Source organism: Dryas octopetala, chromosome 8 (assembly GCF_963921425.1).
Source record: "Dryas octopetala chromosome 8, drDryOcto1.1, whole genome shotgun sequence".
Lineage (NCBI taxonomy): Eukaryota > Viridiplantae > Streptophyta > Magnoliopsida > Rosales > Rosaceae > Dryas > Dryas octopetala.
The window spans coordinates 7731855-7756589 of record NC_141373.1 but is presented as its reverse complement, the minus strand read 5'-3'; the positions used below and the strand labels follow the sequence as shown (position 1 = coordinate 7756589).

The following is a 24735-nucleotide window of genomic DNA, read 5'->3' as shown; positions in this document are numbered from 1 at the left end:
CCCTACAGATGGAAGTCTCTAAATTTTCATTCATTAGCCACCACCACCACCAACAATTGGTAATCGCTTAGTTTTTCCCTCAATTACTCTCTCAAAGTTGATTTCAAGCCTTTAATGTGTGTGATAGTCTTATTCAATTTTAATTTTGCAATTCAAATTTCCCATCTTAACCTTGGTTCTTGTGAAATTTACGAATAGTTTGTATTTCATATTGATATGATACAATGAATGTGTACAACCGTATAAATAGTCTGCACAAAGCTATGACAAAGTTATGGCTCCAAGACACAGATCCTACAATTAAGCTAAACAAATATGGCAAGACAAAATTAAGGTAAAAATAATTCCTAAAACATTGGATCTATATTCTGTAACTCAATACTCCTCCTCAAGTCGGAGAATGTATGTTATAAACTCCCAACTTGCCTAAAAGAGATCCAAAAAAAGCTTTCCCCAATGGTTTTGTAAAAATGTCTGCAACTTGCAATGATGTGGGTACGTGCGTAAGCTGTAGAAATTAACCCGGACTTGATATATTGTCGAACTACATAACAATCCAAATCAATGTGTTAAGTACGCTTATGAAACACCGGGTTTGCTGCTATATGAAGAGTTGATTATCACAATGCAAAACAGCAGGCTCAGAATGAATGACTCTAAGATCTTGTAAAACATACTTCAGCCAAGCTAGCTTACAACTTACATCTTGCCATAGCTCTATATTCTGCTTCGACAATTGAACGGGCAACTGTCTCTTGTTTCTTGCTTTTCAAAGAAAATTAGAAAACTCTTGAGGAAAGTGAAATAACTTGTAATTGATCTTCGTGTGGTTTGACAACTTGCCCAATCTAAGTCATAAAAGGCCTTGAGGCTTAAGGTATTTATACCTTTGGTGCATTTCAAATTGTACCTACTGACATTCCAAGTCATGTTTTGACGCTTCCCAAGTCATACCATAGAGTTTCTCAAGTCGTTCCTTAGGGCATCTCCAGTTGTTCTTTAGGGCATCTCTAGTTTTTCCTTAAGCCATCTAAAATCGTTTGTAGAAAATTTCATTTCGTAACTCGAGTGATTTTAAATTTTTACACCCTTTGGTGCATTTCAAATTGTACCTATTGACATTCCAAGTCATGTTTTGACGCTTCCCAAGTCATACCATAGAGTTTCTCAAGTCGTTCCTTAGGGCATCTCCAGTTGTTCTTTAGGGCATCTTTAGTTTTTCCTTAAGCCATCCAAAATCGTTTGTAAAAAATTTCACTTCATAACTCGAGTGATTTTAAATTTTTACACCCTTGGTGTATTTCAAATTGTATCTAGTAACATCTCAAGTCATGTTTTGACGTTTCTCAAGTCATACCCTTGGGTTTCTCAAGTCATTCCTTAGGGCATCTACAGCCGTTCCTTAGGGCATCCCATGTCGATCGTTGAAAATTTCAGTTTGTAACTCAAGATATTTTTAATGTTTATACCCTTGGTGCATTTCAAATTGTACCTATTGACATTCCAAGTTATGTTTTGAAGCTTCATAAGTCATACCTTAGAGTTTATCAAGTCGTTCCTTAAGGCATTCTAAGTCGTTTATTGAAAATTTCAGTTTGTAACTCGAGTGATTTTAAATGTTTATACCCTTGGTTCATTTCAAATTGTACCTAGTGACATTCCAATTCATGTTTTGACGCTTCCGAAGTCCAACCTTATAGTTTCTCAACTTGTTCTTTAGGGCATCCCAAGTCGTTTGTTGAAAATTTCAGTTCGTACCTCGAGATATTTTAAATATTTATACCCTTAGTGTATTTCAAATTGTACTTAGTGACATCCCAAGTCATGTCTTGACGCTTCTGAAGTCATACACTATAGTTTCTCAGGTTATTTATTAGGGCATCTCAAGTCGTTCTTTAGGGCATTCCAAGTCGTTCCTTAAGAATTTTAGTTCGTACCTCGAGGAATTTTAAATGTTTATACTCTTGGTGCATTTTAAATTGTACCTAGTGACATTCTAAGTCATGTTTTGACGTTTCCAAAGTCATACATTAAAGTTTCTCAAGTAGTTCATTAAGCCATCTCTAGTCGTTTTTTAGGGCATCCAAAGTCGTTTGTTGAAAATTTCAATTCATAACTCAAAGAATTATAAATGTTTATACCCTTAGTGTATTTCAAATTGTAACTAGTAACATTCTAAGTCATGTTTTGACACTTCCCAAGTCATACCCTAGAGTTTCTCAAGTCGTTGCTTAGGGCATCTCCAGTCGTTCCTTAAGGCATCTCAAGTCGTTCGTTGAAGATTTTAGTTCGTAACTCGAGGGATTTCAAATGTTTATACCCTTGGTGCATTTCAAATTGTACGTAGTGACATTTCAAGTCATGTTTTGACGCTTCCTTAGTCATACCATAGAGTTTCTCAAGTCTTTTTTAGAGCATCTCAAGTCGTTCTTTTAGACATCTTAAGTCGTTCGTTGAAAATTTTAATTCGTAACTCAAGATATTTTAAATCTTTATACCGGCCTTTGATGCATTTCAAATTGTACATTATGACATTACAAGTCATGTTTTGAAGTTTCCATAGTCATACCTTAGAGTTTCTCAACTCATTTCTTAAGGAATCTTAAATCGTTCCTTAGGACATTCCAAGTCGTTCGTTGAAAATTTTAGTTCGTAACTCGAGGAATTCTAAATGTTTATACCTTTGGTGCATTTCAAATTATACATAGTGACCTTCCAAGTTAGGTTTTGACGCTTCCCAACTTATAATTTAGAGTTGCTCAAGTCGTTCCTTAGGGCATCTCCAGTCGTTCCCTAGGACATTCCAAGTCGTTCGTTGAAAATTTCAGTTAGTACCTCGAGAGATTTTAAATGTTTATACCTCTGGGGCCTTTCAAATGGTACCTAGTAACATTCCAAGTTATTTTTTAACGCTTCTCACGTCATACCCTAAAGTTTCTCAAGTCGTTTCTTAGTGCATCTTAAGTCGTTCCTTAAGGCATCTCAAGTCGTTCGTTGAAAATTTCTATTCATACCTTGAGGTATTTTAAATGTTCATACTCTTGGTATATTTCAAATGGTACCTAGTGACATTTCAAGTCATGTTTTAACGCTTCCCAAATCATACACTAAAGTTTCTCAAATCGTTCTTTAGGGCATCTCCAGTCGTTCCTTAGGGCATCCCAAGTCGTTCGTTAAAAATTATAGTTTGTGACTCGAGTGATTTTAAATGTTTATACTCTTAGTGCATTTCAAAATTGTACCTAGTGACATTACAAATCATGTTTTGACTTTTCTAAAGTCATACCTTAGAGTTTCTCAAGTAGTTTCTTAGGGAATCTACAATCGTTCTTTATGGCATACCATGTCGTTTCTTTAAAATTTCATTATGTACCTCGAGGTATTTTAAATATTTATACTCTTGGTGCATATCAAATTGTACCTAGAAGCATTTTAAGTCATATTCTGACGCTTCTCAAGTCATATCCTAGTGTTTCTCAAATCGTTCCTTAGTGTATCTCCAATCGTTACTTAGGACATCCCAAGTCGTTCGTTGAATATTTTTATTTGTAACTCCAGAGATTTTAAATGTTTATACCCTTGGTGCATTCAAATTATACCTACTAACATTTCAAGTTATGTTTTGACGCTTCCTAAGACATACCTTAGAGTTTCTCAAGTCATTCTTTAAGGCATCTTAAGTCGTTCCTTAAGACATCCCAAGTCGTTCCTTGAGAATTTTAGTTCGTACCTCGAGATATTTTAAATATTTATACCCTTGGTGCCTTTCAACTTGTATCTAGTGACATTCCAAGTCTTATTTTGACAATTCATAAGTCATACTTTAGAGTTTGTTAAGTCGTTCCTTAGGGCATCCAAAGTCTTTGGTTGAAAATTTCAGTTTGTTCATCTAGATATTTTAAATGTTTATACCCTTGATGCATTTCAAATTGTACCTAATGACATCTCAATTCATGTCCTGACGATTTCAAAGTCATACCCTAGAGTTTCTCAAGTCGTTCCTTAGGGCATCTTAAGTCGTTCTTTTTGGCATCTTATGTTGTTCATTGAGAATTTCAGTTTGTAACTTGAGTGATTTTAAATGTTTATATCCTTAGTGCATTTCGAGTTGTATATAGTGAGATTACAAGTCATATTTTGACGCTTCCAAAATCATACTTTAGAGTTTCTCAAGTCGTTTTTTAGTGAATCTTCAGTCGTTCCTTATAGCATCTCAAGTCGTTTCTTTAAAATTTTAGTTCGTACCTTGAGGTATTTTAAATGTTTATACCCTTGATGCATTTCAAATTGTATCTAGTGACATTCCAAGTCATGTTTTGACGCTTCCAAAGTCATACCCTAATGTTTCTCAAATCGTTCCTTAGTGCATCTTCAGTCGTTACTTAGAACATCTCAAGTCGTTCGTTGAAATTTTTTTATAGTAACTTGAGAGATTTTAAATGTTTATACCTTTGGTGTATTTCAAATTGTACCTACTGACATTCCAAGTCATGTTTTGATGCTTCTCAAGACAGACCCTAAAGTTTCTCAAGTCGTTCCTTGAGAATTTCAGTTCATACCTTGAGGTATATATTTTAAATGTTTTATACCCTTGATGTATTTTAAATTGTATCTAGTGACATTTCAAATCATGTTTTGACGGTTCATAAGTCATACATTATAGTTTCGCAAGTCGTTGCTTATGACATGTCCAATCGTTGCTTAGGGCATCCAAAGTCGTTCGTTGTAAATTTGATTTCGTAACTCGATGAATTTTAAATGTTTATACCCTTGGTATATTTCATATTGTACCTAGTGTAATTTCAAGTCCTGTTTGATGCTTCTCAAGTCATACTCTAAAGTTTCTCAAGTCATTCCTTAGGGATTTTAAATCGAGAGATTTTAAATGTTTATACACTTGGTTCATTTCAAATTATTCCTAGTGACATCCCAAGTCATGTTTTGACGCTTCCTAAGTCATATCTTAGAATTTCTGAAGTTGTTCCTTATGACATCTCTAGTCGTTTTTTGGGGCATCCCAAATTGTTTGTTAAAAATTTCATTTCGTAACTCGAGAAATTTTAAATGTTTATACCCATGATATATTTCAAATTGTACTTAGTGCATTACAATTGAAGAAGTTGAAATATTTATCTCTTTGTGGCCTGTCAGTCACGGATCAGAAAGCTTGAAAGGGTCATTTGTCGGGAGGAAGGAGACGAGAGAAGGAGAGAGAGAGAGGCGGTAGTGTGAAATTACTTTTTCTTTGATTGACAGTTATATAAATCATAAAATTTTCCATTGCCTATATAATTTGCAAACTGTACATATATATGCTATGGATTTATGATTCGTTTCTTATATGTTTCTTTGTTTTAAAACATTGTATAATTGGTGAATTGCAAGGGTGAGAAAAGTGACTTATACAACTTAATTGTTTGGACATCTTTAATGCATTGATTTTATTGAAATTGAAGGAATCAGATGAAGAAGAGAGAAATGTTTGGAATTTTAAAAGTTGTTGAAGAAATAGAAGCATATCAGAAAACAATAGAGGAATAATTAACAAAACTGTTGTTGCTAAGAGTGAAACGCTGCAGCTCTCTCTCCCTCTCTCTCCTTCTCTCTCTGAATCTATGTGTTGATGTTAAAGTGAATGATCATTGACACTTATTTCTCTTATTGGATTGTCTTAAGAGAAGTTTGCAATTTGTATTGAGATTTGAGGACACTTGGAGACAAAAAATAAAGGATGTTAAGGTTTTCTAATAACATATATGTTTTATTTTGTTTAGTGTAACTACATATTTTTTGTTTGATTTTCATATGACCTTATTATTTAATATATATAACTAAATTTAGGTAATTAATTCAGATTTTTTGGTATATTTTTCAAGAAAAATTGATTCTGTTACTTTCTATAATAATTGACGATGATTTTATTAATTTTTTTTTTATTTTGACTAAAATCAAACAAACTTTTTTCAGTATTTTTTTTTTGTTTCGAATTTTTAATTTTTGACTTGTTAAAATTAGTTTACCAAAACAAAATATTTCAGTTGGTCCGATAAATACCAAACCAATGGGCAGCAAAGAGAAACAACATAATAGTTTGAATAACAAAGATTAAGGGATGGACGAAACAAAGTAATCAAACTTTTTTATTTTCAGTGGTGGATTATTTTGTCATTAAAAATTTAAAATCTTATATCTATTCATCTTTGGATCTTCATATGCATGCAATGTTCAGGGTAACTAATAGACGGTTTTGGTTCAAATTACTTAAAATGATTATATGTACAAAATAAAACGGTAAGGGTTCCTATCATCAACCTCGTATCGCTGCGTCTGGAATGTTCACAAAATCAAAGCCTCAAAGGTATTCCAAAACCCTAATCTTTTACATAACTCGGAGTTTTCCCTTTTTGTTTGTCAATCAATTTCCACAAAACTTACTTCATTGCAAAAGCTCGCATTGTTCGTCGTTGAATCCATCGATCTTCAACGATGGCGGACACTGACGATGGATTGAAGAAGCTCGAGTACCTTTCCTTGGTTTCTAAGGTCTGTTCAGAGCTCGAAACCCATCTGGGGTTTGGAGACAAAGTTTTGGCTGAGTTCATAACTGAGTTGGGGCGAAACTGTGAGACCGTGGACGAATTCGACGCCAAATTGAAGGAAAACGGTGCGGAGATGCCCGATTACTTTGTCCGTACACTGCTCACCATTATTCACGCTATTCTTCCTCCGAAGCCAAAGTCCGAGAAGGAGTCGAAGAAAGAGAGCGCTTCTGATGGTAAGAAGACCAAGTTTAAAGCTTTGGCTATCGCCGATGATAGAGATAGAGCCAAGGACCTCGCGAGGGAAATTGAGTTGGAGACAAAGGCAAAGCGGATTGAGCGAGAAGAGCGAGAAGAGCGAGAACGAGACGGAGAGCGTGAAGAAGATAGGCGTAGAGGTAGAGATAGAGACAGGGAAAGAGATAGAGATAGAGATAGAGATAGAGAACGAGAAAGAGATGGAGGCAGAGGCAGAGAACGAGGCAGAGATAGAGAGGGGCGAAAGGACAGGTATGATAGAGATGAGAAGCGTAGAGATATACATTATGATGATAATGATGATGATAGGGGAATGCATACGGATCGATTTAATAAGCATAAGAGAGATGGCTTTCAAGAGGATGAAGATGTTAGAGAAGATGGTGATGATAGGAGAGGTACTAGGGAACGGCCAAATGGACGGAACCATTCTGATGAGCCCGAATTGTATAAGGTTTATAAGGGTAGGGTTTCAAGAGTGATGGACACGGGTTGCTTTGTTCAGTTCAATGACTTTAGGGGGAAGGAGGGTTTGGTTCATGTTTCACAGATGGCTACTCGACGAATTAGTAATGCTAAAGATGTGGTGAAGAGGGATCAAGAGGTTTATGTTAAGGTGATTTCGGTTTCAGGTCAGAAGTTGAGCCTTTCGATGAGGGATGTTGATCAGCATACTGGGAAGGATTTGCTTCCGTTGAAGAAGAGCTCAGAGGATGATGGTCTTAGGACGAACCCGTCGGTGTCAAGGGATGGGACTGTAACTAGGACTGGTCTTTCTGGGATTAGAATTGTGGAAGAGGATGATGTTGTCCCATCACGCAGGCCTTTGAAGAGAATGAGTTCACCCGAGAAGTGGGAAGCCAAACAGTTAATTGCCTCGGGTGTTTTGGGTGTTACAGAGTACCCAATGTATGATGAGGAAGCAGATGGGATGCTTTATCAAGAAGAGGGAGCTGAGGAAGAGCTTGAGATTGAGCTCAACGAGGATGAGCCAGCCTTTTTGCAAGGGCAGAGCAGGTATTCTGTGGACATGTCACCTGTGAAAATCTTTAAGAATCCAGAAGGTTCATTGAGTCGTGCAGCTGCACTTCAATCTGCACTCATTAAGGAGCGTAGGGAAGTTCGTGAGCAGCAGCAAAGAACTATGTTGGATTCTATCCCAAAAGATCTCAATCGTCCCTGGGAAGATCCAATGCCAGAGACTGGTGAGAGGCATCTTGCACAGGAGCTTAGAGGTGTCGGTTTGTCAGCCTATGACATGCCTGAGTGGAAGAAGGATGCTTTTGGGAAAACCATCAGTTTTGGGCAGAGGTCAAAGCTTTCAATTCAGGAACAGAGGCAGAGCTTGCCCATCTACAAGCTGAAGAAGGAGTTGATTCAGGCGGTGCATGAGAATCAAGTTCTTGTTGTCATTGGTGAGACTGGTTCAGGTAAGACAACACAAGTAACACAGTATCTTGCAGAAGCGGGTTACACGACAATGGGTAAGATTGGATGTACCCAGCCACGTAGGGTGGCCGCAATGTCTGTGGCCAAGAGGGTTGCAGAAGAGTTTGGTTGTCGTTTGGGGGAGGAAGTTGGGTATGCAATTCGTTTTGAGGATTGCACCGGACCAGATACTGTCATCAAGTACATGACTGATGGTATGCTTCTGAGGGAGATTTTGATTGATGAGAACCTTTCTCAATACTCTGTGGTCATGCTCGATGAAGCTCATGAGAGGACAATTCACACAGATGTTCTTTTTGGATTACTGAAGCAACTGGTGAAGCGGAGAAAAGACCTTCGTTTGATTGTCACATCTGCTACTTTGGATGCAGAGAAGTTTTCTGGTTATTTCTTCAGCTGTAACATCTTCACTATCCCTGGGAGAACTTTTCCCGTAGAGATACTCTACACCAAGCAGCCAGAAAGTGATTACCTTGATGCAGCTCTAATCACTGTTCTGCAAATCCATTTAACGGAACCTGAAGGTGACATCCTTCTCTTCTTGACTGGACAGGAAGAGATTGATTTTGCATGTCAGTCTCTTTATGAGAGGATGAAAGGTCTTGGTAAAAATGTTCCTGAGTTGATTATCCTACCAGTATATAGTGCCCTTCCTAGTGAAATGCAGTCGAGGATATTTGATCCTGCCCCACCAGGGAAGAGGAAAGTAGTTGTGGCTACTAATATTGCTGAGGCATCACTCACCATTGATGGGATTTATTATGTAATTGATCCTGGGTTTGCAAAGCAAAATGTTTATAACCCTAAGCAGGGGCTAGATTCCTTGGTCATAACTCCAATTTCACAAGCATCAGCCAAGCAACGAGCTGGGCGTGCCGGGCGTACAGGCCCTGGGAAATGCTACCGCCTGTACACTGAGAGTGCATACCGCAACGAGATGTCCCCTACTTCAGTTCCAGAAATTCAGAGGATAAACCTTGGGTTCACTACACTTACAATGAAAGCAATGGGGATAAATGATCTCCTGTCTTTTGATTTTATGGATCCTCCTTCACCCCAAGCACTCATTTCTGCCATGGAACAACTGTACAGTTTAGGAGCACTGGATGAGGAGGGGCTTCTGACCAAATTGGGTAGGAAAATGGCTGAATTTCCTCTGGATCCACCCTTATCTAAGATGCTACTCGCCAGTGTGGACCTTGGTTGCAGTGATGAGATCTTGACCATCATTGCAATGATTCAGACAGGCAATATCTTTTATAGGCCTAGGGAAAAACAAGCCCAGGCAGATCAGAAGAGAGCCAAGTTTTTCCAGCCAGAGGGAGACCATCTGACTTTACTTGCTGTGTATGAGGCTTGGAAAGCCAAGAATTTTTCAGGACCATGGTGTTTTGAGAACTTTGTTCAGTCTCGATCCTTGAGGAGGGCACAGGATGTCAGAAAACAGCTTCTCTCCATCATGGACAAGTATGATCTTCTATTCTTTTTTTCCTTAAAGTATGATCTAATTTATGTTGATGTGTATACCGTGGTTGCATAAATTCTTTTTTATGGGTTCATATGCACATACAAGGTTTTAAAAAAACATAATGACCATGCTCAGATTTTGCATCTTTTGGTACATTGCATTTTATAGAAGTCAAATTAAGCACGCTTTTTGCCCTTTGTACTTGATGGAAGTGCTAAATGTTGTTCAGGCTTAGTTTGTGCTAGATATTTGGTACCCGAGTAATGAATAGGTCATTATGAATTGCCATGTGACTTCAGACTCTGTTTTCAAAGCATTATGGTAGAAGTGTTTTGACCAACATTTATTCAGGGGATAAGTGTAGTATCATCTCAACAACAATTTTGTTTATAGTAAATTGGCAGTAGTTTATTGGTAAATTGCCAGCTCTTGAGATGTGTTCTCTTCTGCAGCCATATAGTTTTTTTTTCTTGGTAAATAGTTTATTTGTCCAAATAATTACTAAACTGTTTAAAAAATTGATATTGCAGTTGAGATGGCATATTACACACGATCCCGCCACTGTCATTAATTGACATAACATTGTTTTGTAAGCTCCAAGATTGTTTATAAGAAAGATTATGCATACACTTATTAGTCATTACACTGGTCCTCTAGCATCACTTATCCAAAAAATAAAAGGAAAATTACACCTCTAGCATATCACATACATTTTTTTCCTTTTTGATTTTATTACATTATCTCTACAAATTTGAACACTGCTCAATTATATTAAGTTCAGTGTTTTGACTTGAAGATTAAATTGCATTCTAACCCGAGATTGTGAATTTCAGGTATAAACTGGACGTTGTGAGTGCAGGAAAGAACTTTACAAAGATCAGGAAGGCAATTACGGCAGGGTTTTTCTTCCATGGTGCTAGAAAGGACCCACAGGAGGGTTATAGAACTTTAGTCGAGAACCAGCCAGTTTACATCCACCCAAGCAGTGCTCTCTTCCAGAGACAGCCGGATTGGGTCATCTACCATGAGCTGGTTATGACTACAAAGGAGTACATGCGCGAGGTGACAGTCGTTGACCCCAAATGGCTTGTGGAATTGGCACCCAGGTTCTTCAAGGTGGCAGATGCTACGAAAATGAGTAAGCGCAAGCGTCAAGAACGTATTGAACCGCTGTATGACAGATACCATGAACCTAATTCCTGGCGTCTTAGTAAACGTCGTGCTTGATAATTTTATGTGTTTTGTCTGCTATCAGCATGAACTCTTCTCGGTCTTGTATTGATTTTGTCTTAGTGTAAATGTAAATATCTGGTAACTTTTGACATTGGGGACGGGGGGGACACCCTGAATGATGATGATGGAGAGAGAAACATTCCCAACTAATTTTAGCGTAATGGCTTATAAAGTTCATTAGCTATCTAATTGTCTGAATGTACATTTCTGTTTTCAAGTGATTGAAGTTTATTGCTAGAGAATAAGAAAGTTGTATGCCATTTTAGTTGCCTCATATTTGTCGTGTCGACAGTGTAATGGAGTTGCCTCCTGTACATTATAGTGAATAGTGATTCATTTTCCTATCGAAAGCGGCTACTGGTCAAGATACCATTCCTGGTAGCATCTCATAGTCTGGAGCAGAGCATGGCCAAAGATACAGTTTAAGAAATAGGGTATGAATATTGTATAAATAAGATACAAATTAAACACAAGGGACAGTAAATGCTCAGTTGCTCACAACACCCACCCAGGTGGGCTTTTTTTTCTTTTTTTTCTTTTATTTTTCAGTAGACCCCAGATAGAGTGATGGCCCAAAGTTCAAAAGCCCATTTAGGAAAAAAAAAAAAAAAAAAGGGAAAACGACAAGCGATCCTCAACCTTGTTTCTGATAAAAGGAAAACAGAACATAAAAACCGCCAGTGTCGTTCTCCATCTCGACCACGATGACGAACTGCAAACCCCTAGCCAAAGCCAAAGCTCTGGTTCATTGCGAAACGCCAGATCGATCTGATTGATCCACTCCATTCTTTTGGTTACTACTTAGTACTGTGACTGAGTAAGTAATTGAGTTCTTCACTGATTAATTTTATTATTTATTGGTATTAATATGTCGTCTATCTTACATAAGTTGAGTTGAACTTGAACGATCTAGCTAGGAGGACAACAGTGGTCAGGTCGGTTAAGTTTTTAGAAATGTTGTCTTTCGGTTTCCAGTTTGGGTAGGGAATTGAGATTGTTTTCTTTTGTTAATTAGGAGTCGATTTAAGGTTTAATGACTGGCTGTGGCTATATAAAGCCTAGTCCACACCACAAGGTTTGATGGTTGAATTTGAACAAGGCTTGAAGCAACAACAAACCTTTAGAGGGAGAGGAAGAGAGAGAGAGTGAAGAGAAAAAAATATGGTGCAGAGACTCAGAAGATGCAGCAGCCAAGCTGCAGCTGCAGAAACCATAGCCAACATCGAAGGCCTCCTTACAGAAATCCTTGTGCGCGTGCCAGCTCGACCTCTGGTCCGCTTCAAATGCGTCTCCAGGCATTGGCTCGCTCTCATCTCCAACCCCAAATTCTGTCACCGCCACACCCTTCAAAACCCAAACCCCTCGGTCTCCGCCATCTTTTCTAGCACATCCACCGACTTTCACTTCATCCCTCTTAATCATCTTGATTGTGATCGTGATCATGATAATACTACTAGTAGTAGTAACCATGAAAACCAAAACCCATCAAGAGGATTGAGCAATCCTATTGATTTTGTCCAAAACCTGCATGGCATCATGATTATGCAGTCCTGCAATGGCCTCTTCTTGTGCCAGCCCCTTGGTAGTGTATCAAAAATTGTCCCAGATGTTTATTGTTGTTATGTTCTCAATCCCACAACCAACCAGTTCTTGACACTTGTTCCTCCGGCTTCTAGTAGTCAACATGAACACACAATAACGGGTTATGCTTTGGCTTTTGACCCTTCCAAATCACCTCATTACACGGTGTTCTGCCTTGAGACCATGGACGGGTCAAAATCATGCCCGTACTATCAGATGCAGATATATTCGTCCGAGACTCGAAGTTGGAGGCTTCTCAATTCTAGTTTCTATAGGCAACATGGATTCACCTACAGACACGCGGTATACTCACCGGCGGATCCAAGGTGGGGTCAATGGGGTCAATTGACCCCATGAACCCATAAATCTCCCTCTAGATGAAAATTTTTGACCCCATGGTTCATGGCATCTCCTTGAAGTTGCAGGGGCAAGAAATGGTGGAAAGTTTTTGTGAAAATGTTTGAAAGAGGCAAGAAGAAGAAGAAGAAAGTGGATCACGTGTCTAGGAGGTGTGATTTTATTTTATTTTATTTTATTTTTAACTCAGAGACATGTCAAAATGACGTCGTTTTGACAATTTTATTTAAAAAACAAAAATTGAAAGACTTAACATTCAAATAACATATATGTCGACAATCCTTTTTTGTCTTTTACATTGAGAAAGAATAGGGCCCTAAACCCAAACCCAATTTGACTATAGTCTCACCCAAACTCAATTCAACTCTCACGCATATGGTGAAGCTCGCCGTCACAAAAGGTGTCGCCGCCGTTGACTCTCACGCACTCGACTTGAATCTTGACCCCATAAACAATGATTCCTAGATCCGCCACTGGGTATACTCTAATGGCTCAATTCACTGGATAGGCATCAGTTGTGAGATGACATACTATCGCATAGATGAAGAGCTTCTTGAAGGAGTTAACCTTCCTATGTGGTACAAGGAGAACGAGTGGACCTCGCTGATTGATAGATATTTTAAGGAGTCTTGTGGCGGCCTTTTGCATGTATTTCATATTTTTAGGCCCCGTTATTCTCTAATTGATTTGCTGGAGATGGGGAGAGACTACTCTGGCTGGTTTTTGAAGTACCGTATTGATCTTCATCCCATTTGCACTATTTACCCGCGCTTCCAATATTCTCTTCTCTTTCTTGCTCCAGAGGATAATCAACAAGAGGAATGTTCATCTCTGTTGCTGCATACTCCTGGGAAGGTCATCTCTTATAATCTTAAGACTAAGACCCTCAAATCTTTTGAGTTAACTCCCAAGGCCAGCAATAATGATCTTTACTTACGACTTGGAGATCATAATTATCGATATATGGAGACTTTGGCTTGCGTGTGATGGAATTTATTTATCCCATGCTGCTGCTGCTGTGTTTTTATTTGGTTTTGGCTGTAAGATCAAGAATTGTTAATTTGGTAATTTTAATTCATTTCATTGCTTCTTTCAATATGGATCAATTATTAATTTTTATTCTACCTACCTAGCTATGGTTATTGTTCAATTTTATTCTTAGCTAGCTAGCTATTCATGGAAATTTTTCCTTCTCCAAACCCTCTCAACTCAACCCCAAAGGCTATCCTTCCAACCATTTTGTTGGCCGTGGAGTTGCTGCAGGTTCCAATGCCCTAGCTGCATCTCTTTATATAAGTGGACCGAGCTTAGTTGACCAATCATCAAATTGGTCCAACATATATTATGCGGCATTTTTCTTGACCAATTAAGAAAAAACAACATGATCAATTGTAAATGCAGTGAAAATTATATCATGAATCTAGATGTTTCATGCTGTCAGTACCAAAACCAGGTGTGCATCAGCTCCTCAGAGACTAACAGAACAAAACAAAGCGGTTGAAATTTTGCAAGTGCTTCAGCAATGAAATCAAGGCTAAAGTTCAATGTAGACACTAAACTATAGAAAATCAAGGCTAAAGTTCAATGTAGAAAATCCCAGGATGATTTAACAGTGAATGGTATATGTATTTGAGTTGGCTAAAACATGATTAATTAGGTCAAAAGGATAGGTATTTGAGTTGGCCAAAAAATAAAAGTCAAATGGATAAAACAACAACCAATTCAAGATTTTTATATGTTGGACTTTTATTTCTTCTTTAATTGAATAGTCATCTCCTCTCCTTTTGTCACTCAGTTACTGTTCCTAAAACTTAAATATACAAGTCCAACAATTTCATAAGGTGATCATGAGCAACTTAGATCACATTCTCCCAAGAAAAAAAATATATATCTGAAAGAATCACTATGGTGTAGTACTGAATCCAATTTAAATGAGCAATGTAAAACTTACGCAAATTTTGTAAAATAAGTAAGAGTTTAGATCAAATGTCAAGTTTATCAAAATAAGTTGATTTTTGATGGACTACAACATAAGTTTGTTCTAGAACACAAACAGAACTACAACATTATTTTTAATGTCAAAAAACAAGAATTTTTTTTTTTTTTTTATGTAGAAAGAAATATTGGAAAGGTTCTTGTTGTTGGTATTTTAGGGTTCTTGTTGTTGGTATTTTATGATATGTGATTACAAGTTTACAACATCATGTGTATAAATTCAAATAAAACTCCTCCAAAGAAAAAGTAATAATTAATAAATTCACTCTACACTCTCCAAAGTTAAATTAAACCGCTTAATGTTTCAATATTAAAAAGGTTCACTTATTTTTTTACAAATGATAAAGCTCACATCATAAATTAGCATATTATTATGTTGTTCGTTTTTTAGAAATTATGTTTTATTTAGTGTAGATTTTCTTTTTTTGTCTAAATTGTGAATACTTCTCAACTGCTTTTTTTTTTAATCTATTAAAGCACTAAACAGTAGACACAACCTTTTTCATTCGCCTACAAGCCACAATGAGCTCAATGATAGCAGACTTAACAAATATGATAAACTATGACATGGCCAACCCCACTCCAAATCTACTCAATTTCCTCTCAAAGACCAAATGAAAAATCTACATCAAATTTTAGGTTGTGAAGTGTGAACCAAACAATAAAGTTAGGGGTTGAGCATTTGATCAAGGGAAAAAAAATGTTTTTAGACGTTGTGTTTTACACTTTTACCTTGAAAATAAATTTGGTCCATAAAACCACATTTGGTCTCTGTATTTTATGTTGTTTGCAATATGAGGACAATTTTAACAAATTCAAATTTTTCAATTTTTGTTTGAAATTCAAATTGGTTACATACATGATTTTTTATGATTTTTTTATAATGTTTAAGTAAAAGACGAGATTTTATACAAGCCATTAGTTTTTAATTTGAAAAAAAAAATTTCATGTTAGTTATAAAATGTCCTAAAATTGCAAATAGTAAAAAACACATTGATCAAATGGCAAAGTTTTGAAACCACATGAATCAAATATGTTTTTGAGGTAAAACACATTGACCAAAAGTGTTTTTTCCCCTTTGATCAAAAGGGCTGAGAGCCTGAGTCTGTCATTGTCTTTTGGTCATACTCCCAAGTAGTAGTTCATTAGTTTTGTGTATTCTTAGGGTGCTCCACCAATAATGTTGATCACTGCACTCATGCTTTAATAAGTTTGCTAATGATAATTTTTTACTTTTTTTTTCGCGATTGAAAAGAAAAATAAGGATGCGGGAGCTAATTCATATCATTGCACTCGCTTCCTCTACGATTTTCCAACTTTTTTTCAGTTTACATAATTAACTATTTTTTGAATCCCAAATGGTACGTAGTAAGTAGTAACTTTTTCCAATGTTCAATAATGCATGAACATTGAACATCATCATCTCGGAGACCACCACAAGATTAATGCATATAATTATATAATTATGAACATAATGGGTACTTGAACAAATCTTTTAAAAGCCCAAACTGCATACAACATATAAGACCCAAACTGCACACACAGATGCATTCATTTTACAGTACAAAGCCATCTCACAGATCATAGATTTTTTTCTTTTTGGTAAACACAGATCATACATTAAATACTTGCATGCCAGACATCAGAGACATATATACACAAGGATTATACCAAAAATGTGTGATTTTGATGACCCTTCAAGCCATGAACAAAAACAAAGTGCCAGAAACAATGCCCCTTTAATTTATCACTGACGCTGCTTCTTGCAGGAAGGCATTGGTGTGGGAGGGCCTCCTACTAAAACTTGCACCGACTTCTTCTTACATGAAAGCTTTCGGCAAAACGCAGGGCAGAATGCAGAGTCAAGAAACTTCACATCCTCCACAAGTAACTCTAAAACCCCACCTCATTCTCAATAAAGTTTAAACCCAACTTGGAAAATGACTAGGGCATTGTTAAGAAAAAAGATGGATTTTCCCAAAGAAAAGAATGCAAATTAGATTGATTTAACAATAGAAAAGTTTACATTGTTTGGTAAGATACAATTCTGCATTGGAAGATAATTATTGAATCATTAACAGAGAAATGTTGAAGAACTAGAAGTGGAAAGAAGTCCAAATGAAATACAATTCTGCATTGGAAGACAATTATTGAATCATTAACAGAGAAATGTTGAAGAACTAGAAGTGGAAAGAAGTCCAAATGAGAAGTCATTCCACAAACATTCCAGCACCATTTTGTAAAATGAAAAACAAGTACTCAAGCCAAATGACTCAAGTAGTGTGGCTGAGTCTCAAAAAGGTTCTGTATCAAATCTTGTATCCAATCTTCCTCAATCTTGTATCCAATGCCTACGGTTCTGTCTTGAAATGACAAAATCTCATAAATTCTTACTCATCACAAGCAAACTTTCTCCAAAAGAAACGTACATGTCTTCTTGTTCTATCTTCTTCTTCAACCCTTGAGGTAAGTGTATGGCATCGGTCCCAGAGAGACTGCCTTTAATTGCTTTGACTCCATTGGAAGGCAATTTGACAGATAGAGAGAGATTTGGGTCTGGGTGGTGACTCGAGAGGAAGAGGAGAAGTTGGTGTGGGAGAAAATAATATCGGAGGAGTTAGATGAAGCTGAAGAGGCAAACTGTTAAATCTCAGAAGCATCTCTCAGGAACAAGAGGCAGACTCCATCTTCTTCATCATGTATTTTTTTGAAGAAAACCAGCGGCACAAATATGGAGGATTCATTGTCAGGTGAGGAAGATGCTGCTAAAGTGACATACTTTTGCCACACCCAACAACCATCTTTCTCCTCCTTCAGCAGCCAAACATGAAGCTCCGGTAGTTGTTGTACATCTTGGGTAACGCGGAGGCATGCGCACAGATGAGCTTCAAATCCTGGCCTAAGGCTAAGCTTTTCAAGATTTATATCTGGTTCTGGCAAAAGTAGGAACTGAATTGTCTACCTCCTCGATATTAGTTTCCTCCATTATCTTATTTTTACATATTTTTGAATTTTTTACATACTTTTTTTCGGATAATTTTGCTCGGCAGACCAGAAATCTTGAATTAAATCACGAATTTTTCTACGAAATTGAAGAAATTGGTGAGGAGTTTTGAGAAAAAGAGATACTAGAGAAGAGTAGTGTGGAGGAGAGAGTTAAAGAGAGAAAGTATCTCGGTCTCTTGTGTGTGTGAGAGAGAGCCTCTAATTGCTAGAGAATAGAAAGTCTAAGCAATGGAACAACGGAAATTAGAAGAGATAGATTGGGATTTTGTGTATGAATTTATATATGTTAACGGTCATCTTATTCTAAAGATGCTCCAAAATGTTTCATTCTAAAAAAACGTACTCCAAAATGCTTCATTCTAAAGAAGATGTGTTAACGGTCATCTTATTCTTATTTATATATGGTCCCCATATAAAATGTGATCACAACATCATCTGTATAATGTTCGAATAAAACTTCTCAAAAAAAAAAAGAAAAAAAAAAGTCAATTAGAAGTAGGTCCAAAAAATGGACTTTAAAATTTTTTTGACTTATATTATCTCTTAAAATTAAGATAATTAATATGAATTAATTTTAAAAATTATGAAAGATATTATCTGTTAAGACATTTTCTGATTAAAACATTTAAGATTATCTAGTTTTTATATTTTATAATTTAAAATAATAAAAGATAATATCCATTTAAATTATATAAATATAAAAAAAATGCATTAACCCACAAAATCGAAAATAATTAAACAAGTAAGAAAAAAAGTATATATAAGTACATTTCAATTGTACCAATACCTAAGTTTATATATATAAGTATATTTCAATTGTACCAATACCTGGGTTGGTGTATATGTATTCGATTAGGTGCGCACCTAATCCGCACGCTCAGTTTTCGATGTCGATCGTTCGGTCATGTTGCTTTTTTCCCCGAGTTTTGAGAGTAAATCCTCACCTTTTCACATTATTCCCTTCTAGGGTATAGAATGGTCCGCCCAAAATTCCGGAGCAAAACCATAACATAAACGCCGACAAACCATCGATCGATTGGTACAATTAAAATATACCCATAAAGAATTTTTTTCCTTGTTTGATTATTTTCTATTTTGTGGACTGATGTATTTTTATTAGATTTATATAATTTAAATCCCACAATTAATTGTAGGATAATATTAGAATATTATAATATGATAATATTATAATAATATAAAATTATGATAATATTAAGATTTAAATATCATTAATTTTAGGATAATATTAGACATTTTTTAAATTAAAAACATCTAGACAATATTTTTTGACCTTAGTCAAAAATAAAAAAGGATTAAGGTATTAGTCTAAGAGAGGAGAGAAAATTGAACCGGCCTGTAAAGCAAAGGTAAATGATGAATAAGTCCACTCTATACTTCCCAATGTTCAATCAACCCGCCTAATGTTTCAATATTAAAAAGTTCTACCCCTTTTTTACAAATGACCAAGAAGCCCATGTTATAAATTAGAGGCACTACTTCTACAGTGCCGAACATTAGGTGTGCTTTTTTTTTTTTTTTTTTTTTTGTATTGGAGCAATTGCCACTATCAAGCACTAACAATTGTTGCCACAATTTGGCAGTGTCAAACAATAACACTCATTATTACTGTTGAACTTAGGGTGGATGTGTCTAGCTATAAGCTTGAAATTTGTGTTTTATGTTGGTTTATTAATTTTTTACATGTTTATATAAGAAAAAAAACATAATGGATATCTATAAGTGTCATTTTTATGCTATCTTTTTCAACATTGTTTTCACTAACAATGTCTACCACCGCATGTATTGTGTGAGCCAACCTATCAATTTTTTCTTTATAGTTTTAATTATGAGCACATTAGAACTTACACCCTTGAGGTTTGAGGGCCGGGTTTAACAACTTGCACCATATTTAAGATGAGGTATACCTCAACGGAAGAGGCATATATATATATAGGGGCCTTCCAATGAGGGATCCTCACTCGAGTCGTTTTGTGTCAATCTGAACCGTTCATTTTTCACATTTCCATTGATATCTCTATCTTTGCAAAAATCAGCTGAATTGGAAATCATTTGCCTTTCTAACTTATATCAAACAAATAGACGAACCAAATATTTTCGATGAAACCGTCTATTTGTTTGATCAATGTTAGATAGGCAAATGATTTCCGATTTATTTATTTATTTATTTTTTTTTTTTTTTTTTTTTTGCAAAGATGATCTATCAATGGAGATGTAAAACATGAACTGTTTGGATCGACACAAAACAACTCGTGTGGGCCCCACAGGGAGATCCCTCATTTAGTGTTAAATGAGGGATCCTTCAATGGAAAACCTCTATATATATACAGTCTCGTTCAAATAAGGATGTTCTTACTTTAAGAAAAGTAAGAACATCTTTTCTAGGTAACAACTGGCAAGGCAGTTTCATGATCGAAACCGATCATATTTTAGGTCCCTTCTCAAGGGTTATTACTGTGAAAAATTAGCCAAATCGGTAATTTTTTGGTCATCCAAATTGTGCAAACAAGTACAATCTATCGGATAAAATTGAAATGATGTTTGTTATAATAAACTAGCTAAACAGTTTCCGATCTGGCTGATTTTTTGCAAGGGTGATCTTTGAATGATGTTATAAAATATGAACGGTTCCGATCATTGAATTGTAGGTCCAAAATTGATGTTCTTACTTTTCTTAAAGTAAGGACATCCTTACTTGAAAATTTTCCTATATATACTAGGGTGCTCTAGAGCTAACCAGTTAGTAAGATAATACGATATTAGCCATCATTTTTAGCCCACTACACAATGTAAACTCATAATCCATACCATCTATTTTTTAAATTCTCATTCAAAGATCATTCTTGCAAAAAATCAACAAAATCAAAAATCGTTTAGTTAACTATTAATAAGCTAATTGTGCTCATATAAATGGACAAACACAAATTTTTCAGTAAAACATAAAATGATTGTAATGTTAATCAAATGATTAAATGATTTCTGATTTAGTTGATTTTTTATAAGGTTAATTTTTTAATCAAGACCTAAAATATGAGCGGTTTGGATTATGAGATTACATTATATAGTGAGCTAAAAAAGATATTTAGCATCGTATTATTTTACTAACTAGTTAGCTCTACGAGAAAGAAAAAAAAAAAAGATTAGAATTTTCGTCTCTTCTTTGCAGTTTTTTAACTCAGAAAGAAACACGTCTGTATAACGTGCCACACTGCCACATGCTGGAGAGGCCCCACGTTACTCCAAGTCTCCAATGTAGGACAAAACAAAAATCAAAATAATAAATAATAAATAAAAATCCCATGGGGAAGGGACATGATGGTAAATACAAATTAACGGCCACCAGTCCACTGTCCACCTTGAACACAAACAAAGATGACCTTTGGCACCACCCAAAAGTCCCTCACGGCAGAAAAAAGAAACAAACAACCTCTCCCTCCTCCTAAGGTCGGTCCTCCCCTACAAAAATGGACACCCTCTTCTCTCTTTCTTGCTACTGCAACATTGCCTCTTTTCTAACATCACCACCAGCAGCATACTTTGAGCAGCCATGTCATCATCACTCTCTGTTCGCTTTCTCTCTCCAACTCTGTCCTCAGCTCCCTGCAGCAAGACAAGGCTCTCTGCTGCCACCAACCCGGCGGTGGTGGCGGTACCCGTTGCACCGGATATCGATGTGGCGAGGTTGGAGCCGAGAGTGGAGGAGAGAGATGGGTACTGGGTGTTGAAGGAGAAGTTTAGGCAGGGGATTAATCCTCAGGAGAAGGTGAAGATTCAGAAGGAGCCCATGAAGCTTTTCATGGAAAATGGGGTTGAAGAGCTTGCCAAGATGTCTCTTGAGGAGCTTGACAAAACTAAGGATACTAAGGATGACATTGATGTCAGGCTCAAGTGGCTTGGTCTTTTCCACAGGAGAAAGCATCACTGTGAGTTTTGATGATTTTTGTTCTTTTTATCAAATTGCACATCTACTTAATTTTTGTTTTATGGTTTGATTGACTCAATTCAGTTAATTACTTTGAATATTCTTACAAGATTAGCATCTTTTAATTGAAGGGGCATTTTGATTACCTAAACATTTCCTTGACCCCAATTTTGGTCATATTTTTAATGTTCTAAAAAGGGGGTCAAAACTCTTTGATGGGTGAAAGAAGTAGTAGTTTTCAAAATGTCCCCATTTTAAATTCATCAAGCATCTTGCTGTTTCCATATGTGCTTCATGAAATTTGATTAATTAAATAATGATGATGACCAGATGGTAGATTTATGATGAGACTGAAGCTACCAAATGGGGTCACAACAAGTGCACAAACAAGATATCTAGCGAGTGTTATAAGAAAATATGGTAAGGATGGTTGTGCGGATGTCACAACCAGGCAAAACTGGCAAATCCGCGGAGTGGTACTGCTGGATGTGCCAGAAATTTTAAAGGGTCTTGCTGAAGTTGGCTTGACAAGCCTGCAGAGTGGCATGGACAACGTGAGAAACCCAGTTGGAAATCCTCTTGCTGGCATTGATCCACATGAGATTGTTGACACAAGACCTTACACAAACTTGTTGTCCCAATTTATCACTGGAAACTCACTTGGAAATCCAAGTATCACAAACTTGTAAGTATTTTTAGTTCCCTCATTTGCAGGAAATCCTACTGTGATTATTTATAATTAAGGGTTTGACTTCGTATAAGTCATGGTTTAGGCTGCTGACATTTGATAAAATTGAGCATGAAAAGGAGTGAGTTTCTTGGCTTATTAAGTTTTGTTTTCTTCTGAACAGGCCAAGAAAGTGGAATGTGTGTGTGGTGGGCTCTCATGATCTTTATGAGCATCCCCAAATCAATGATCTTGCTTACATGCCTGCAACAAAGGATGGAAGATTTGGATTCAATTTGCTTGTCGGAGGCTTCTTCAGTCCCAGACGAAATGCAGAGGCAGTTCCTCTTGATGCCTGGGTGTCCACAGATGATGTGATCCCAGTTTGCAAAGCCATACTAGAGGCCTATAGAGACCTTGGCACCAGAGGGAACCGACAAAAAACAAGAATGATGTGGTTGATTGATGAACTAGTAAGTAATCACTTTCCTAATTGTAAAGTAGTTTCAATGCATTATGATGCAACCGGTCCTAATAAAGGATGGTACTATGTAATATGTGTGATCTTCTTAAGTTACTGAATTTATTGTGCCATATTTCAATCTTCTTAACAAGAAATCATTCAAAAAAATTCTAACATTTTAAATCATGATTTACATTATTAAAATTGTTTAGAAATAAATCTGAATGTACCATGGAATGGCTTTCCTTCTTGTGTATTAATGTTTATTGCCTTCACTCAACATTTTCCAACTTATTGATGGTATTTGCCTGACCACAATTTCTTGAAATTTGTATGAATGCAGGGCATAGAAGGATTCAGGTCAGAGGTAGTTAAAAGAATGCCCTTCCAAGAGCTGGAGAGAGCATCTTCTGAAGACCTGGTTCAGAAGCATTGGGAAAGGAGAGACTATGTAGGTGTCCATCCACAGAAACAAGAAGGTCTAAGCTATGTGGGTCTTCACATTCCAGTAGGCCGGCTCCAAGCAGATGACATGGATGAGCTAGCTCGTATAGCCGACGAGTATGGCACTGGGGAACTCCTGCTCACTGTGGAGCAAAATATAATACTTCCCAACGTTGAGAACTCAAAACTTGAAGCATTGCTTAAAGAGCCTCTTCTGACAAATAGATTTTCACCTGAACCTTCTATTCTCATGAAAGGACTGGTGGCATGCACTGGCAACCAGTTCTGTGGGCAAGCCATCATTGAGACAAAGTTCAGGGCCTTGAAGGTGACTGAGGAGGTGGAAAGGCATGTGGCAGTGACTCGGCCGGTGAGGATGCATTGGACAGGGTGCCCAAATAGCTGCGGACAGGTGCAAGTGGCGGATATTGGTTTCATGGGGTGTAAGACAAGGGATGAGAATGGGAAGCCTTGTGAAGGGGTTGATGTTTTCTTGGGAGGGAGAATAGGGAGCGACTCACATTTGGGAGATGTTTATAAGAAGAGTGTCCCTTGCAAGGACTTGGTGCCTTTGGTTGTGGACATTTTGGTAAACCACTTTGGAGCTGTCCCTAGGGAGAGGGAAGAAGGGGAAGACTAATTCAAATAGACAACAATTTGATGTTCTTTTATGGTGCGTTTGGATTAATTAGTTTGAAACTACTAAGGAATTCACAAATGATGGAATTTAAAATGATGTGATTTAAAATTCTAGAATATGTAAATTCTCTTACTTGGCTAACATATAAACATAATGGAATTTAAATACGGAATTAATAGTAGTTTTAATTTTTGATGCATCAATTATAAATGAAAGAGATTTAGCTATTGATACCATTGGACCCCAACCTAGAATTGCAATTGAAAATGAAATCATTCACACTTAGGAAATTTAGACTTAAGTTCCGCATCATTGCTTGAGGAAAACACAGAATGATAGTGAGATCCACTACAATCATGTATTTATTTGTATTGGGGAATCAAAAAGTAAGTAAGCTAGCCTCACTCCAAAATAAGGAATCACACTCCTTTTTTGCAACAATCCCACTACTTGGGGGAATTTAATACTGATTCTCATTCCTAATGAAATCATAGCTTCATACCAAAATTATCATGAAACTTTTTTAAAAAACAATACTCATTAAGAAAATAAAACTTTTTTAACAATCCTCAAACTTTTTAGTAATTACACTGGTTTTTATTCTGATTCATGATATTATATGAGTGAGAATCAACCTCATTTTCATTCTAATTCCAGATGATTAGTAAACAACTCAATGGGAATGACTCATCCCT

The 24735-nt window shown here is 36.5% G+C and overlaps 3 protein-coding genes across 3 annotated transcripts; all 3 read left to right on the top strand.

The window, feature by feature from the left end:
• The first annotated feature begins 6256 nt into the window (after positions 1-6256).
• On the top strand, positions 6257-11168 carry LOC147276753 (putative pre-mRNA-splicing factor ATP-dependent RNA helicase DEAH5). Its single transcript, XM_086254558.1, has 2 exons — positions 6257-9713; positions 10548-11168. Exons 1-2 carry the CDS (start codon positions 6487-6489, stop codon positions 10939-10941), a joined length of 3621 nt encoding a protein of 1206 aa, XP_086110684.1. The 5' UTR covers positions 6257-6486; the 3' UTR covers positions 10942-11168.
• Positions 11169-12108: 940 nt separating this feature from the next.
• LOC147276752 (F-box protein At5g07610-like) lies at positions 12109-13872 on the top strand. Its single transcript, XM_086255555.1, has 2 exons — positions 12109-12831; positions 13351-13872. The coding sequence occupies exons 1-2, from the start codon at positions 12109-12111 to the stop codon at positions 13870-13872; spliced, it is 1245 nt and encodes a 414-aa protein (XP_086111681.1).
• Positions 13873-21322: 7450 nt separating this feature from the next.
• Positions 21323-24212, top strand: NIR1 (nitrite reductase 1). Its single transcript, XM_086253454.1, has 4 exons — positions 21323-21827; positions 22157-22511; positions 22678-22966; positions 23300-24212. Exons 1-4 carry the CDS (start codon positions 21452-21454, stop codon positions 24038-24040), a joined length of 1761 nt encoding a protein of 586 aa, XP_086109580.1. The 5' UTR covers positions 21323-21451; the 3' UTR covers positions 24041-24212.
• The last annotated feature ends 523 nt before the right edge of the window (positions 24213-24735 follow it).

What these genes read in the sequence shown, in the direction of transcription:
- LOC147276753 (XM_086254558.1), top strand. Translation starts at nt 6,487, where the DNA reads ATGGCGGACACTGACGATGGATTGAAGAAGCTCGAGTACCTTTCCTTG. An exon ending in CTTCTCTCCATCATGGACAA is followed by an intron (nt 9,714 to 10,547) that starts GTATGATCTTCT and finishes TGTGAATTTCAG; the next exon opens with GTATAAACTGGACGTTGTGA.
- LOC147276752 (XM_086255555.1), top strand. Translation starts at nt 12,109, where the DNA reads ATGGTGCAGAGACTCAGAAGATGCAGCAGCCAAGCTGCAGCTGCAGAA. An exon ending in GATTCACCTACAGACACGCG is followed by an intron (nt 12,832 to 13,350) that starts GTATACTCACCG and finishes AATGATTCCTAG; the next exon opens with ATCCGCCACTGGGTATACTC.
- NIR1 (XM_086253454.1), top strand. Translation starts at nt 21,452, where the DNA reads ATGTCATCATCACTCTCTGTTCGCTTTCTCTCTCCAACTCTGTCCTCA. An exon ending in AATCCAAGTATCACAAACTT is followed by an intron (nt 22,512 to 22,677) that starts GTAAGTATTTTT and finishes TCTTCTGAACAG; the next exon opens with GCCAAGAAAGTGGAATGTGT. An exon ending in TGTGGTTGATTGATGAACTA is followed by an intron (nt 22,967 to 23,299) that starts GTAAGTAATCAC and finishes GTATGAATGCAG; the next exon opens with GGCATAGAAGGATTCAGGTC.